The sequence below is a fragment of the Simochromis diagramma genome, unplaced genomic scaffold (assembly GCF_900408965.1).
Source record: "Simochromis diagramma unplaced genomic scaffold, fSimDia1.1 OVJJ01000361.1, whole genome shotgun sequence".
NCBI lineage: Eukaryota > Metazoa > Chordata > Actinopteri > Cichliformes > Cichlidae > Simochromis > Simochromis diagramma.
The window spans coordinates 17,475,229-17,492,754 of NW_024386860.1; the positions used below are offsets into that span (position 1 = coordinate 17,475,229).

At 45.0% G+C, this 17,526-nt stretch overlaps 1 protein-coding gene across 1 annotated transcript; it reads left to right on the forward strand.

Annotated features, from left to right (window-relative positions):
• Positions 1–1,630: 1,630 nt before the first annotated feature.
• Positions 1,631–15,313, forward strand: LOC120733056 (PYD and CARD domain containing). The gene is made up of 8 exons (XM_040031052.1): positions 1,631–1,999; positions 2,777–2,821; positions 3,446–3,493; positions 4,379–4,635; positions 5,975–6,065; positions 11,373–11,417; positions 11,753–11,785; positions 13,889–15,313. Exons 1-8 carry the CDS (start codon positions 1,750–1,752, stop codon positions 14,176–14,178), a joined length of 1,059 nt encoding a protein of 352 aa, XP_039886986.1. The 5' UTR covers positions 1,631–1,749; the 3' UTR covers positions 14,179–15,313.
• Positions 15,314–17,526: the final 2,213 nt, after the last annotated feature.

Sequence of the window (17,526 nt, forward strand, 5' to 3'; positions counted from 1 at the left end):
ATAAATGCAGTCCATTATTATTTAACTGTATTGTGTAAATTAATAAACTAATCTGCAAAGCTGGAAGCATCACCGGTCAGAATTTGGAGGTGATTTAGTCGGTGAGGGTCAAAGGTCACTGAAGAAACAGATAAGCTGCTCTCCTTCATGGACGACCCGTCACTCCCACTTCACACTTCTCCCTCAGACCTTTCAGCCTCACTGCCATAAAGAACACTTCGGGGAATCATTCCTACTGATCTTTAGTTATATCTGTACAATAAGGCTTCAGTCTGTCACAGGTGAACACACCTGTGAGGCACAAGATCCCAAACATATTTTCTATTATACCTTCATCCAACCATTTTTCTTACCTTTAAAGTGTACATATCACTTATTAATGCCATTTGCACTTCTCTCTTACACAATGTCAGGGTTACTTTTACTGTTTTTAACTAACTTTGTTTTTATTTTTCTTAGTTTTTTATCACTGTTGCAAATATAAATTCCTGCGCTAACTCATAGTATAAGGCCCTGACTGGGGGCCTGTGGCACTTTTATTTTAACTGTGACTGAGACTGTACTATTTTTACATCCATCCATTAAAATAAAGCACATCCATGCATTACATGGATTCTGCTTTTTTCTGCTTAGGGTGTAAGCAGAAACACGTTTCACTGTACCCTGCTCTCTGGGACACTAAAAGTAAAAAAGATCTGGTCTGGCATTATTTTTTCATGATGTGGTTCTGCTTTGTGCAGTTTACATTTTCCTTATGGATATAAACTCTGGCTTTGAAAATATTTGCATTCATTAAACACTCCAGTGATTTTCTGAAAGGTTTTATATGCTGGGAAAAACATTACTTATACAACCTGACCTTGCTCCCTGTCAGTTACTGAGTAGTTTGTCGGTGCAGCAGCAGTTTAAATTATGTTCAGCAAGCAAAGCAAACAGCGTGGTGAGTTTATCTTTTGGATTTAAGCAGTGGTATCACTGACTTGTGAATCGAAGCCCCAAAAGATGAAAGTTGTTTGTGTTTCTCTAAAGGAATGAAATGTTAGCTCTCATATGTTGAAAATATGCCATTATACTGTAATAGATGGATGTGATCTATAAGGTGGTCGGCTGGAAATGAGTGATGAACGAGGAATTGCATAACTGTAACTGTGCTTGTTACACTGTGACCCATCCAGTGAGCCTGTGAGGACCTGCGGTTAGTGGGCTTCTCCCGTTTGTTCCATGCTGACAGACATCACAGGTTTCCTTATGTTACTTTAGAAAGGCTGAATCTGTTTTGGGCTTGTGGTGGTGCAGTTAAAGAAGACTGAGTTTGTAGCTTAAGCTTAGATAAAAGTGTCCGTTCCCAGGCTCATGACTGTGGTTGTTGCCCATGTAAAGGGTGAAATGATGTTACTGATATATTATTAATCATAATTATGTTAGTTTTGCACTTACACTGCTAGTGTTGCTCCGAAGCAACGTGACAATAACAAAATAAATACAAATAATTGAAATATCTGCCCTGAGATACATCACAGAATTGTTAGGCCTGTGAAATCACTACACTCTGAAATAATCTGTAAAAGCTGTGAAACAGACTGAGCTATTATAAAGAGTACTTCTGTTTCCGAAGGCATTTGAATGCACCGTTTTTTTCTCTCTTACAGTTCCAAATTGCTTAAAGCAGCTTTACAGAGCTACTCTGGCACCATACCGGAAAGCAACAGCGGTTACAATCAGAGGTGCAGTTTTGGATCTCGGTGAAGAATGGCCAAAACTATCAAATCCGCTGTGGCAGACACTCTGGAGGACTTGGCAAAGGGGAACTTTGAGAAGTTCTGCCACCAGCTTCTGGACCGCAGAGAACCGCCGCGCGTAAAACGCAACAGGGTGGAGGACAAAAGCCGTCTGCAGGTCACAGACGCGCTGGTGTCTATTTTTACTGAGGAGGGGGCTCTGAGGGTGACTCTCGAGATCCTGAAACAGATCGGCTGCAGCGAAGAGGCGAAAGAACTCGGTAAGATCAACGACTGTGATTCTGCAGCCTAAAACCTGCACAGACGGAGGTCAGGGTTTAATGATGGCTGAGTGTTGGGATGCTGCATTTTCACTTTCATTTTGCTTATCTGACCAGAGCCTCTCGATTGTTTTTCAGCGTTTATTTAATAACAGCGAACAGAGTCACTCTTCCATACGTGTCCGAGCACGTTTTACTCCCGATCTGCAGATTAAAAGTGAAGTCAGCGGGCGCGACCGAGCCTATAATTAGCGCAGCTACTTTATGCGCCGTTCCTGTGTAACAATTAGAAATGTGTACGAGGAAACGTTGTGCAGAACCTACACCCGTACAGAAGGACTGCGACCTATTTTCATCGTGAGACTGTGTTGGTGTCGTTAACGCTAGCCAGAATGGGGAGAAAATGCTGGTATAAGTTCCGCATTTATCGGCTGCCAGAGCATGGAAATGACAGACCTCTTTGACGTTGATCAGGCACTGGCGCCATGCACTTGGCGCATGCGCACAGATGCGATTTACCAGTCCCACGATAAGTCTGGACTTCGACTTCTTGAGTAATAATAATCTTATAAAATGTCCTGATAGCTCTGATGGAGCTGAGGGATACGTCATTCCTCTGTATAAATGTGGAACTGAAGCCATAGTACGTGAGGGTCACTTGTTCTTCAAAGCCTGTAACATTACACCCATGTATGATATTTTAATATTACTGTTCGTCTCTGTGTGATCCACTGAAACACCATCACGGACTCTAACACTGTGTCTTCATTTTTGCAGAGGAAGCTACAGGTGGAAAATCCTCGAAACCTGCTCCCACTGACGGTGAGTTTCTGCGCTGCTTTACCTTTCAAATCAGCCTCGATGGGACGAGGCTGATTTGCTGTTTTCCTTTCTTCTTTACCGACATTTCACAGTATAGGCCAGTGCTACTTTTGATTTAGTTTTAATCATAATTTTTGTCTAAATTCTTTTAGCTTTAGTTGACTAAATATCGGAAGATTATCGCAGACTAATTCTAAAGCTAATTCGGTTGATTAAAGTCTGTAAAGGTTTTCTGTGCTCGTACTTTCCTTGACGTCAAATGCGAAATGTGTCCATGTGTCTTCTCTTGTCTTCCAAGCGTCGACATTTTGTCCTGTTTTCACGGGAAACATGGAGCGTGGACGCTTTGTCTGCTCCTCCCATTCTGATTATTGGTGGCAGATCAAATTGTGCGTAAAAGGGGGGCGACTTACTGGATCGCTCCTCCCGCCTCTACACACCATTAATTAATTCTGAATGATTTGTCGTCTCCCCAGAACATTATAGTCCCGTTTTTATTTCCTTGAGTATCTAACCAGTTATTTTCCTCGTGCATCAGTTTTTATTTAACTGAGTGTGTTAAAATGTGCAACAACACAAACAAAAGAATAAAATGCTCTTACACTAGATCTCTGCTTGTTCCAGCCTCGAGTGAGTCAGCTGGAGCAGCTGGTGGAAGTAAAACCGCAGGCGGTAGGTGAAGACCTCGCCTGTAACTGATCCTGAGTCAAACTATAACTTCGGACATGGTCAAGCGTAAAAAACAAAAACATGTCCGCTGGATTCACAGAAATTAAGTGTTTCATATTTTGTTGACATGTGCTTTGTTGTGTTCCTACACCCTAACATATGTTTAAATAGCATTAATTAGATTAGCTGAAAGAGAAGCACGAGGATCAAAGTTTGAAACCTTCAGCCCACCATCAAATCTAAGGCCAGTGAGCCTTATAAGGCCCCATAGATTACCATGAGATCACCATCCTCTGGTGAATGATAATCGAACAGGACCGCCTACCATGTGTTTCTCTTCAGGTTTAAATCGTTTGGATGTTTGGAGGCTCGCAGTGACGAAATAATAACTCGACTAAAATGCGTTAAAGCAAAAGTAACGAGCCGGTTTAGAAAATGTAAGAAGTAGAAAGTACAGATATTTGTTTATAAATGTAGGGAGTAAAAGTAAAAAGTAGTCAGAAAAAGTAAGACTCGGGTAAAATACATTTGTATTTGTACTTCGTTACTTCTCACCTTTGTGCCCGAGGCCTTGAAACTGCCAAGAAGATGCACTCTCATGCAGCTCCTCATTTCCTGATAATAAAAGAGAAGACTGCAACATTAACTAGATACAATAATCTTTAAATGTCTGGATGAAAAAAGGAAAGATGTCATTTATGTTCTTTTTAAATAGTCGACCAAAAGGAACGAATGTGTTTTTAACATTTAATGAATTTTAATTATGAAATAAGTTTGAATTTTTTAAAGCATTTTGTTATGAAAGCGGAGAATAAAGTGAATAAAAACTTCAGATGATAAATAACCCTTAACTTTTTTTTTTCCATTTCTTTCCCTTTCTTTCTCCAGGCAAGGACTTTGTGGACAAACACAGAGTCCAGCTGACCAACAGAGTGAGCAACATCGCACCCATTTTGGATGAGCTCCTAGACAAAGAAGTTATCGACCAAGAAACTTATACCAGAATTAGAGCTCTGTCTACCACTCAGGAAAAGATGAGGGAGCTCTACAGTGGTCCCCTGCAAGCTGCAGCCTGCAAAAAGATCTTCTATGACATCCTTTTGAAAAATGAGAAATTTCTCGTTAAAGAGCTCAGTGAAAAGGATTAAATGTGTTGAAAAAACAGTTTTTAGACCAAATATAGATCTACCAATATCTACCAGAACATGACATGATCACATTAAAAAGGTATAGATGCCTTTTCTTTGTGGGGGTTTTATTTTACACTTACATTTTTGTAAAAACTGTTCTCCTATGTGTTGCATTTGCTCCTCAGTGGCTCCTTTAATTGATCCATTTTACAGGAAAAACTATGGATATTTGAAAGTTTTATATTAAAAAATGTAAATGTTATATATGTTAAAAATGAATCAGTGATGTCATCAGCCATGTTTTTATCCAAACACGTTCTCATCCCAAAACGTAACATATATGTGACAAATCGTCGCTATGTTGCTCGTTCCCAGGCGTGAGAGCGGGTTGAAATTGATAAATGTAAGGTGATGGTTAATGCTAGGGTTAGGGCCGGGAAGAGAATAAAAAGGGGAGTGCTTCAATTAAGAATCCTGAGCCTTTCATAAGGACACAGAGGGGTACCTTTCTCATTACTTTGAATCATCTGGGGCCGTGAAGCTGTGAATGAGTTTTATCCATAAATCATCCAAAGCCTCATTAATCTGTTTTTCAATGTCATCATCTTATTGTAACTTGAAACATAGTGACAAAGATTTACTGTCCTTAAAAAAATAAACCAAGATTAAACTCTCATGTTTTTCTTGTTCATTTTGATGATTAATTAAAACGTTTTATAATTTAATCTTTGAAATAAAATCTTCATTTTTTATCAAATGATTTATTCAAATAATAATGCAGTGTACATTATGGAGGGAAGGGGGAGGCAGAAAATCAGAATATTCATTCAAAAAATATGATGGTAAAACACTGGGAACAATTTCTGCACAAGATTTTAAATTATGTTTTGCATTTGTTGTCCAGATATGCGGACATCCCATTTTGGGTTGTCTCGACCACACTACTAAATTTTGCTCTACAAGGGCCTGATATCCACTTACGGGGACATTATACTGCCACTGTTCTATCGAAATCTAAAACGAATGTGCTCATATGTGAATATCAGGCCATTGTAGAGCACAATTAGGTAAAAAGATAATTCTTTGTTTTCACATTCATCACGTCCCAATCAAGCGTTCGGGTCTTAGGAAGTTACAGGACTTTTTTCAAAGTGGCTAAACAAATATGTAAACACTTTCAACTCCTTAATCAACTTAATCTGTGAAGATTTGAGCATCAAACTTCACCCAAAGTACCTAAAAAATGAAACACTGAATGAATCACTCTGGCACAACATATGGTCTGAAATCATCTGCTTCTGGACTGCAGAGAAAACGTGAAAAAGGCGCGCGTAATGTAAAAAAGAGGAAGTAGGGAAAAGGCGGCTGCAGGTCACAGACTTTACCGCGGAGGAGGCGCTTCGGTGGTTCTGGAGATCCTGAAACAAATCGACAGCAGCGCAGAGGTAAGAATCTGCGATTAGTTTCATTGTGGCGGACCACCAGGTGGCTCCACTCACACCCAAGTTGAAGGGAAGTGTTGGGGTGGAGATTTTGGCGCTCACTATATGTGAAGTTCTGAGAGTCAGTTAATAAAGTTGGAGTGCGACACTGAGACCTCTCCTGTCGTTATTACATACCTCCACATTGGTGACCCCTGTAGCGAACATGCTAAGGCTCGACGACGAAGCCAGCTCCGGCCTGGAAGCATCGGCTGCCGCCGGACTTTCACCTCCGCCGATGGCTGCGTTTGCTGTGGCGCTTAAATTGCCGGATTTTTGGCTTCACGATTCTCCTTCATGGTTCGTGCACGTAGAAGCTCAGTTTGCTCTTCGTGGAGTTTCAGCCGACGATACTAAATACCACCATGTGGTGGCCTCACTTGACCCGCTGTCAACCCGCAGCGTGATGACTCTCCTCCGGGACCCCCCAGCCCAAGGCAAGTACGCCGCCCTCAAGGCGCTGCTGCTGCGGCGTTACTCCCTCTCTGATGCTGAGCGGGCCGAGAAACTCCTTTCCCTCGCGGGCCTGGGCGACGGCACCGCTCTCGAGCTCATGGAGAGCATGCTGTCCTTGCTGTGCGCGGATGACGGAGGATTTCTCTTCACCCACCTCTTTCTCCGACAGCTGCCGGCTCCAGTGCGCGCTGGCCTTGCCAACTCCCCGCTATTGGCCACGAAGGATTACCGCTCCCTTGCGGAAGAGGCGGATCGCATCCTCCTGGCTACCAGGACTTTCGGCGTTCAGGCGATTGTTCAGGACTCACCAGCGTTTTCCCCCGCCCCCTCACCGATGCTCCAGGGGCCCTCCGACTCGTCCACGGTGGCCGGAATCGCTGCACGGCGGCACCGCGGAAAGGGGCTTTGTTTTTATCACCAGCGTTTTGGAGCGAAGGCACGGCGCTGTCTCCCGCCTTGCAGTTTCCAGACCCAGGGAAACGGGCATGTCAGCGCTCTGTAGCAGCCGCGACCGCTGGCAACAAGGAAAGGCTGCTTTTCTTAGAGGACTCACGCTCGGGGAGGCATTTCCTGGTGGACTCCGGCTCACAGAAGAGCCTTCTTCCCCCGGCTGGCTCGGACAGGCTAGCTGAGGGCTGCGGGCCATTGCTAACAGCGGCTAATGGCTCTCCCATCAACACCTTCGGTGAAAGGTTGGTGACTGTTTGCTTTCACGACCGTGACTTTCAGTGGAACTTTGTTGTTGCTGCTAGCTCTGTGCCTATAATAGGCGCTGATTTTCTTTGTGCTCACGGACTGCTGGTTGATGTTGCTAACAGACGTTTAATTGATGCTGTGTCATTTTCCTCATTACCCTGTTTGACTTGGGGTGCTCAGCCCGTGGTGCATGCTAACTCAGTAGATTCGGGTGATGTTTTTCAGTGTTTGCTTTCTGAGTTTCCCTCACTCTCTGTCCCCACTTTCTCGAGCACGGTGACGAAGCATGGGGTGGAGCATTACATAACTACAGTAGGGCCCCCGGTGTTCGCGCACGCGCGCTGCCTCGACCCTGCCAAACTGGCTGTCGCTCGGGAAGAATTTGCCACCATGGAGCGTCTGGGCATCGTGCAGCGTTCGAACAGTGCCTGGGCTTCTCCGTTACACATGGTGCCTAAATCTGATGGTCGGTGGCGACCTTGTGGGGATTTCCGCCGTCTTAATAATGTCACAGAGAACGATCGTTATCCCATTCCCCACATCCAAGATTTTTCCGCCCATCTTGCGGGGACCTCGGTTTTTTCGAAGATCGATTTGGTACAGGGATATCACCAGGTTCCCGTGCACGCGGAGGATGTCCCCAAAACCGCCGTAATTACACCTTTCGGCCTTTTCGAGTTTCTGCGCATGCCGTTTGGCCTGAAAGGTGCCGCCCAAACCTTCCAGCGGTTGATGGACTCGGTCTTGCGCGGGCTGCCCTTTGTTTTTGTATATCTTGATGATATACTGGTGGCCAGCAGCTCGAAGGAGCAGCACATGTTCCATCTGCGTCAGGTTTTTCAGCGTTTGGCGGAGCATGGACTGATTATTAATCCGTCTAAATGCCAGTTTGGGTTGCCCGTTCTCAATTTTCTTGGGCACCGTATTTCCGCCGAGGGCGCGGTTCCGTTGCCTGACAAAGTCCGAGCTGTTTCGGAATTTCCGCGTCCCACGAATGTTAAGGCACTGCAGGAATTTTTGGGGATGGTGAATTTTTACAACCGTTTTCTCCCCAGAGCGGCACATCTGCTGAAGCCCCTTTATGGGGCGTTAAAAGGTAAGAAAGCTAATGACTCCGTTGACTGGTTTCCGGAAAGCATCCAAGCGTTTTCTGATGCTAAGTCAGCGTTAGCTAATGCTGCCCTTCTGGCCCACCCATCCCCCTCAGCTCCGATTGCGTTGACCACCGATGCGTCGGACATAGCGGTGGGTGCGGTGCTGGAACAGCGAATCTCCGGTGTCTGGCAACCGCTCGCCTTTTTCAGCCGTACGCTACGTGACAGCGAACGCAATTACAGCGTTTTTGACAGGGAGCTACTGGCGCTCCACCTGGCGACTCGTCATTTCCGTTTTTTTCTCGAGGGTCGTCACTTTACCGCATACGTGGACCACAAACCCTTGACGTTTGCCATGTCCAAGGTTTCTGATCCATGGAGTGCACGCAAGCAGCGCCAGTTGGCAGCCATTTCTGAGTTTACCACGGACATTCGGCACGTGGCTGGTAAATCCAATCATGTGGCTGACTGTTTGTCCCGTGCGCTGGTTTCTCCCGTCTTTCTCGGCATAGACTACTCCGCCATGGCTGCCGATCAGAGCGGTGACCCGGACATCCTCGCGCTTAAATCCACCCAGACGGGCCTCATACTAGAGGACAGACCCGTGCAGGACGGTGGTCCCCTCCTCGTCTGTGACGTTTCCACCGGTTGCCCGCGCCCAGTGGTTCCTGCTTCCTGGCGTCGTCAAGTTTTTGACTCGGTACATGCTCTCTCTCATCCAGGGGTCCGGGCCTCTGTTAAACTGGTCAGCTCTAAATTTGTTTGGCCAGGCCTTCACAAATCTGTTAAGGAATGGGCGTCGGCGTGCATTCCCTGCCAGCGTGCGAAGGTTCATAAACACACCAAGGCGCCCCTGGAGCCGTTCTTCATACCCGGCAAACGTTTCGATCATGTGCATGTCGATCTGGTGGGTCCTCTGCCGCAGTCACAAGGTTTTACGCACCTTTTAACTGTTGTTGACCGGACCACCAGGTGGCCGGAGGCGGTCCCCTGGCGTCCACTACCGCAGCAGTGGTGGCCAAGGCGTTTTTGTCAAGCTGGGTCTCGCATTTCGGCCCACCCGCGGACATTACGTCAGACAGAGGCCCCCAGTTCATTTCCGAGCTTTGGTCGGCCATGGCTGATGGACTGGGGGCTAAAGTCCACCGCACAACCGCATACAACCCGCAAGCTAATGGGATGTGTGAACGGTTCCACCGGTCGCTTAAGGCTGCTTTTCGCGCCTCCTTAAAGGATGGCAATTGGGTTGACCGCCTCCCGTGGGTTTTGCTTGGGCTGCGCTCTGCGGTTAAGGAGGATCTCGGCGCTTCCCCAGCTGAGCTAGTGTTTGGTCAGCCCCTCCGCGTGCCTGGAGAATTCTTGCCCGAAAATCCTCCTCCCTGCTTCGATCCATCGGTGCTATCTCTCAACCCGCTTTTGCACTCGCTTCGGGTTCCTGGTCCGGTGCACCATTGCGTGCCTGACACCTTTGTTCCAAAGACTTTAGAGACTGCTAAGTTTGTTTTTGTCAGGCACGATGCCCACAGGACACCGCTGCGGCCGCTGTATGACGGCCCATTCAGGGTTATCGAACCGGGCCAGAAACATTTTGTTTTGGATTTTGGGGGTCGAAGGGAGACTGTGTGTGTTGACAGACTTAAACCTGCACATGTTCTTCCGGACAGTAATGTAGTGCCGGCCCGGGCCCCTCGCCGTGGCCGCCCTCCTTCGATGGGGTTGACAGACTCTGGTTTTCCCCCCAGGACTACCCCCGGACCACCGGCGTTTGAGCCTCCTCCTGCCTTTCCTGCTCGCCTTCACCAGCCTCGTTCACAGGATGGACCTTCCTCTGCCTGTTCTCTCCCTCCCAGGTTCAGTCGTTCGGGTCGTTTGCTTAGACCCAGGGTCCTGGACTGAATAGAGACCTAACTGTGTGTTCAGGGGGGGGTATGTGTGGCGGACCACCAGGTGGCTCCACTCACACCCAAGTTGAAGGGAAGTGTTGGGGTGGAGATTTTGGCGCTCACTATATGTGAAGTTCTGAGAGTCAGTTAATAAAGTTGGAGTGCGACACTGAGACCTCTCCTGTCGTTATTACATACCTCCACATCATATTTTAAACCCGACACAAACCGCTGCGGTAGCTCGGTGTCAGGGTTTGAAGACTGAGTGTTAGATTATTGTATCGTATGGAGCGAAACCTAACGGCTGATCGCCTAATAATGAGCAACTACTGGAAGGACCGCTGACGTATCCGCACATCTGTACAACAAATAAAGTTTAAAACGGAAGCAAAAATGTTTAAAAAACAAAATAAACAAAAAACTTCCCGCTCGTCTTTGCTCTTTTTTCAGTTTCACTTCCGTTCTTCAGAGCCTCTCGATTTTACCCCCCAGTCCCCGTTTATAACAGCTAACAGAGTCACTGATCCTTACACCGTCCGAGAACATTCTGTTCCCAAATCGCAGTTTTAAAACGCAGTTTGGCGAATTTGTGCGAGTTGCCTACAACGTATTTCCACGACGGTGTTTCAGCTTATTTTTGTCCCCAGTGTGATTCCACAGTGTTCCAGATGTTGCTTCCGCAGGTTGATCATTTTCACTGCCTCTGACTGCAGATGTCGTGCGGTTTGACAGGATTAAAGACCTCGGATGAAGAAAAACGTTGTGGAATAAGGTGCAGGTTTATGAGAGAGAGAAAGCTAAATAATAAAAATACAATTAAAAAGCGTAGGTCTCCGCGGCTAAGAGGTTCAGCTCCACAGCTCCAGTTTCACATTACAAATGAAAGTCTTGACTTCTTGTGTAATAACAATTATATAAAATGTCCTGATAGCGCTGATGGAGCTGCTGCTGCTTCATTCTTCTGTATAAATGTGGAGCTGAAGCCATTATACGTGACGGCTGTGAGGGTCACTGCGTTTAACCTCCAATAGTTCTTTAATGCCTGTAACATTACACCCATGTATGGTATTTTAATATTACTGCTCTTAGCACCATCACACATTCATCACACATCAAACTCTGTGTCTTCCTCATTTCCGCAGAGAACGCTACAGGTGGACAGTCCTCAAAACGTGGTTCCAGTGACGGTGAGTTCCGTATTGTTTATCAAAATGACGTAGTATAAGCTTACATTTTAGTCTAAATTATTGAGCCGTGTGCTTTGACTATAGAACTTCAAGAGTGGAAACTCGTCTTTATTGTCCCAAAATACAAAAACAACAGAAAAAAGCCGTAAAAAACTAAAGAAATGCAGAGAACAACATTCTCAGTATTTAAGAAAAATGGATAACGTGCAGAGTTGTTGTTTTCTGCAGATTTGCAGTTTTTAATTTTAAAAGCTGGAAACTAATGAAAGCTGAAACGATTTTAATCAAAGGAAGCCTTTGAATAAATATCATGGTTTCCCCTCTGCTTGTTCCAGCTGCAGTATCTGGTGGATGTACAATGGCAGACGGTAGGTGCAGCATGAAGTCCTCTCCCTGTAACTGATCCTGACTCAAACTATAACTTAGCCTGAGGTCAAGAGTAATGAAAAAAAAAAGATGTGTGCACTGTGAGGCACAGAAATGAAAACAAGTCTTTGAGATTTTGGTGACGTGTGCTTTGTGGTGTTCCTGCAGTCTAATGTATGTTAAAACAGCACCATTTAGATTAGCTTAGCAGAAAGAGAAGCACGAGGATACAGCTGTCCTAGATGGGTGGGTTCATGAAGTTCTACTTTGAAATCTCGACTTTACCTGCTACTGTCTGTTTGTTTCTTTTGTTCCCATATTTTGTGAGTGGAATACAAATTTATCTGTTAATACTAGTTAGCATGCTATTATTAAATAGACTGCATCCTTAATAATCATCAGAACCTAATTAAAATTGGAGCAATGACTTTTTAGGTGGTCTGTTAGGATAAATTACACACATTGAAAAACACTGTTGGTCAGAAAACAAATAATTTGTTCTGTCACACGATGCTGTTTGTACTGAAAATGCTCCAGAGTGGACCAACACCACATTCACAGTGAAGAAGTCCAGCTCAGTGACTCAGACTCACTGTGGTGATAACAAACAGGCAGCTGGTAGCTGCAGCAACTGTGAACTCTCATGTGAAGCTGCTAATAATACAAACTACACAAAAAGCCTTTGTACAGAAATTAGCTATAGAGACCAAAATGGTTGTTTTGTAGCAGCCGGTAAATGTGTTTACCTGTTTACCTTTAAAACTGAATATCTTAACATGGGAGACTATGGAAACTGACACGTTTGACCAAAGACGCCTTTAGTTTTTGTCAGCTCAGGCTGGGCTCTATTCTGCATGTCCAGAGGTTGCTGATTAGCTGAGGCGGCAAAGTCACACACACACATTCATCACTTAAATAAAGTGCAAACACTTTTCAGATCTTTTGGAGTTTTAACCTTTTAAAAGGTTATTTATGATATTTTTTATACCGGGCTGGACTGGGACAAAAAAAAAAAAGGCCTAGGTATTCTAGGAAAAACCATAAAGCCTTTGAATGAAAACAAACACTGTTGTGACAGTGATGTACACTGTCTTGTTGGTATATGTATGATTTCTATACAGTTTATATCAGATGACCACTTAAAGAGATCTCCTGGTTTCATCTTCATATTTCCCTCTCACCACATATCCAAACCAACATCATGACCAGCAGCTTTTACAGCTGTGGCTCCAGCAAACAGCTGATACTAGAAATTAATATTAAATAAATTCTAACAACACCGGATCATACTTAAACGTGTTGCTGTTGTTTAGTGCGACATCCGCTGGTTTCCTCTTTCTAGCTCAAACAAACGAGAGAGATGGGACTTGCGTCAGAAAAGCCCATCAGCTGATCATTGATCAGTTTAATGATTGTAGTAGCAACAGGAAAGGAAGGGGGAGAGAATGAGAGAAGAAAAGGAGGCAGCTGACAGTGTAAAGACGCAGAATAACTCCAGCTTTGTGGGGGAGGGGGGTTTCATTCTAGCTGAAGTACGGGACAAACTGTGTTCCTTTTCACCTCAATATGGATGTGTTATTGTAATAAGTCCAGCCCAGAATCAATCATGACCTATTGGCCAATCCACCACCTTTCATTGTTTATACCATTACAAAAACAAACAAACAAAAATAAAAATAAAAAATCACTCGGCTGTGATTTTTATAGTAAAATGAATATAAATATAAAATGTCAAACACTTAGTGCTATTTAACGGTTGATGTTACAGAATGATACTGTTCATGTTCACAGCATCACTGATCTTTAAACGTTTCTCGCCGTCTCCCTGATGTTCTCAATAGTTTCATTATGAAATGATACATTTGTCGATTCAGCCTACACAGTTGGTTCTCATGTCTGGGGTTGTTTGGTTAGTCAGAGGTAGGAGTGTTTCACCTCTGTACACACGTCTGACCAAGTCCTTGACACAATAATGTTTCAATGTCTGGATGAAAAAAGTGAAAGACATCATTTATGCCATGAAAGCCGAGAATAAAGTAAATACAAATTTCACGTGATAAACAACCGTAAACTTTTATTGTATTTCTTTCTCCTTTTTTCTCCAGGAAAGCATTTTGTGGACAAACACAGAGTGGAGCTGATCAAGAGAGTGAGCAACATCGAGCCGATTCTGGATGAGCTCCTAGACAAGGAAGTTATCACCCAAGAACAATATGACAAAATTAGAGCTCTGCCTACTTCTCAGGAAAAGATGAGGGAGCTCTACAGTGGTTCCCTTAGAGCTGAAAAATGCAAAGACATCTTCTATGAAAGCCTTTTGGCAAATGAGAAATTTCTCGTTGAAGACCTTTCAAAGGGATGGAGTCTTGCAAAACTTTTGGAAAATTTTTTGTGACATCTCGCAGATTATTTGCGAAATCGCGCAGATGATTTGGCCGCATTCTTTGGAGGCTACCAGCACAAAGCCGACCAGGAGGCTGAGGCACGATGTAGCCGGGGGGAACAATGGATATTTAACATTTTTAACTTTTTTGTGAATATCAATTTCAATATCAATTTTAACTGATATTGATCAATATCAGTTAAAAATGAATCAGCGATGTCATCAGCTATGTTTTTAATCCATGAATTATCCAAACTTTCATAAATTTGTTTTAAACTTTTGTATTAAAGGCTCTGAGATTTTATGTCTGCAATATTGTGTGGGGTGGAGCCGTAGGAAATGACGTAGGCAGAAGATTGGGGGTACCGCGCTGCTACTAAGGAAGGGGAGATTGTGTTTTTTCCCGTGTTAGTTCTGTTTACCTCATTAGGTAAGCTGTGTTCCCGGTTGCCGTCCTTCACGGTGATGCTCCGAGTGTTAAGTTCATGACTGAAAGTAAGTTTCCTTAAATATGTTTATTTTCCGATCCTGCTGTTTGCCGCGGCTTTAGTTGTGTTCTGCCGTGTTGTAGCAGCGCATTTTTTTTTACATCTCGTGATTAGAGGCATGTGCCGCTGGCTGCCGCCATTATGTAGTAATTTTATTCGGCCACACGATGGCGCCAAAGTCCTTATGTTCACAGTTAGAGTGGATGTTTTGGCTATGTATGACATTCTCACTGTGTTTAATTGTGTCCTTTCTGTGTTTGGAGCAAGAGATGTAAGATTGGCATAGTTCGAGTCATATATTATGTTATGTGTATATTCAGATGGATGTGTTGGTTTATTTAATTTAATATTTTATGTTTATCTTAGTGAAGCTGTTGCTGTATATATTTATATACTCATGGCAACTTGTTTGTTACTACAGACTGCTGGCAACACTGAGCATCTAGGTGCCAATAAAACAGCTGGCGGTGACACTCCAGCAAAGTGGAAGCCTGTTGTCCTCCTTCCTGTATCCTGACCAATACACAATCTTGTTAGCTGCTGAACCTAAAAGAACTAGCTGTCACCAAGTACTCCTCAACAACTTTTATCATCTTTTTGTAATTTGAAACATAATGCAAAAATGTATTGTCCTAAAAAATAAACCAAAATTAAACATTTTTTCTTGTTCTAAGAATTTGTTTTGGTGATTAAGTGTTTTATCATTTTACCTTTGAAGTAAAATCTTGGTTTTGTGTGGGGCCTCCCTGCTGCTGCGGAGTCGGGGCGGTCTGCCTCCCCCCACCGCAGGGAAAAGGGTAACACCACCTGGGTCTGGGCGCAGTTTCCCCCTTCAGGGGCAAGGGTACCTAGACCCGGTTCGTAGAGTACGCTTGGGGAGTGTGATTGTGTGTACAGTGTCTCTTTATGTTGGTTGAGTGTTGAGTAAGTGCATATGAGAGCATGAGGGTGGGAATGGATGTTTGTATCTGTGTGCCTGTATGTCTGTGTCTATATGTCAGGTCGGGCATCAGACGCCACCTCTCTGGGGACATCTCAGGCCCTCCAAGGTTTGGAGGCCTATCTCCCCCCACCACTTCCCCTGCCGGTGGCGGACTCCCTCAGACATCGGTGCATTGGTGGTTCTTTGTGTCCGGGGATGGGCGTCCAGGTACGCACCGGCTCACTCCTTGGTGGCTGCTTATCGAGGCCTGGAGCCTGGGGCTCGCTCGGGCCACTTCGGGGGTGGGGTGCCCTCGGCCTCTCGGCCTGGGGCTCGGTCACTCTGGCGCAGCTGGCTGCCGGCGGAGCTCACGGGCACGTCACTGCAACCCCCCCCCCTGGCTTCTGTTCCGCGGCTGCTGAGTGAGCCCTCATCTGGGACTCTCCTCAGCTCTTTCTGGGACAGTGGCGCGGCTGCCCCTCTGTTGGTCTTTCTTGGTCTCTTGTGTTCTGGGGGCCTCTGGATGTCTGGAGTCTTGATCTCCTCCATACCTGCTTCATGCCCTGGAGGACGGGGCTGTGGCCCCCCCACACCCTCTAGCAGATCATTACATGAAGGAACCTTTTAAAAACAAGCGCGTCCATGCTCACAGGTGTACACACGGGTGATCACACCCACAAACTACACCCTTTTTGGCTCCTACCTCAAAGCACACTGTGCGCTGTCGATCTTACGTGCTGCACAATAATGTTTAATATTTAGTATTTACTGTCATATTCCCATAGATCATCATGATGTTGTTTATTATGTTGCTCTCGTTTTCTTCTGCTTGTTAAGTGTGCCTTTGCCAAGAGGCACACTTATTACTATTCGTCGGATTTATTATTCTTATTATTATTCTCCATCTTCCGCCTGAAATTTCGCCGCGTAACTCGCCCCACAGTTTTGAGACAAGGTTCACATATGTTATATCATTTTGTGCGGCTGGGTCTGGACTAGTATCCTATGACTTTTGGTGTTTATGACTTTTATAGTTCTTTTAATATTTCGATTATAGTGCAAATTTGGCCCATTTCTAGGCCCATGGGAAAGATTCAACTTTTGGCCCCATAGGAACAAATTTCAAACTTAATTTGTGGTGTGTTGGCTCTCTCTAGTGGTATGCCGGGAGTAGTACGGCCTGTCTACCCTTATTTGAATTACCGTAGTGACGACAATATCAACGGCGCGCACAGCGTCGCTGCTTTAAGGAGCCATTGGAATTTTTAAGGTTGCGCGAATCATTGAATAGTTACGGTAACCGCAAGGGTGTATGCTTGGTGGAACACTCCATATCCCACAATTCATAGCACGCCTCTACCGAGTCAAACAATGGCGGCTGCCACTTCGTTTAATATATTCCTCTTATTCGTGTTTCTAGGTCACAAAATAGACTTTTAAGATATTTTCAGGTGAGAATGTAGGTGTGTAAACGTCAAATATCTGCTCGTTTTGTCAAAACATCCCATATTAGCAACAGTTTTTTCACGATGTTGCTGCTAGCCGGCTATCTAGCGCGGCTAGCGCTGCTTCGCTCAAAAGCACCCGGGCTTTGCTTAAAGTGAAGCGGCTGACACTCGTTTCACCACCCGATCGCTCGCCATGGGACTGTTTTTCAGCTGGACTTATTTTTAGTTTATATGGGCCGATAATTCATTTATTCATTTTAGTAACGGTATAAACAGTGAAAGGTGGTTGTCCAGATGCTGGTCGATGTGGGAAAAATAACTGAGTTGTTTGGTGGTGGCTAAAGCGGAGCTCAATCGTGGATAAGGGAAGGCAGGAGCGTGAGGTGGTGGCTGACGCGGAGCTACAACAGAGGGCAGCTAGCCATGGTGTATGTCTCTTTCCCCCCGTATGCGGGGAAAGAAACATGCGAGGCGGCCGCCGATCGACCGGTGGTGGCTAACG

What these genes read in the sequence shown, in the direction of transcription:
- LOC120733056 (XM_040031052.1), top strand. Translation starts at nt 1,750, where the DNA reads ATGGCCAAAACTATCAAATCCGCTGTGGCAGACACTCTGGAGGACTTG. An exon ending in CGAAGAGGCGAAAGAACTCG is followed by an intron (nt 2,000 to 2,776) that starts GTAAGATCAACG and finishes TCATTTTTGCAG; the next exon opens with AGGAAGCTACAGGTGGAAAA. An exon ending in AAAACGTGGTTCCAGTGACG is followed by an intron (nt 11,418 to 11,752) that starts GTGAGTTCCGTA and finishes TGCTTGTTCCAG; the next exon opens with CTGCAGTATCTGGTGGATGT.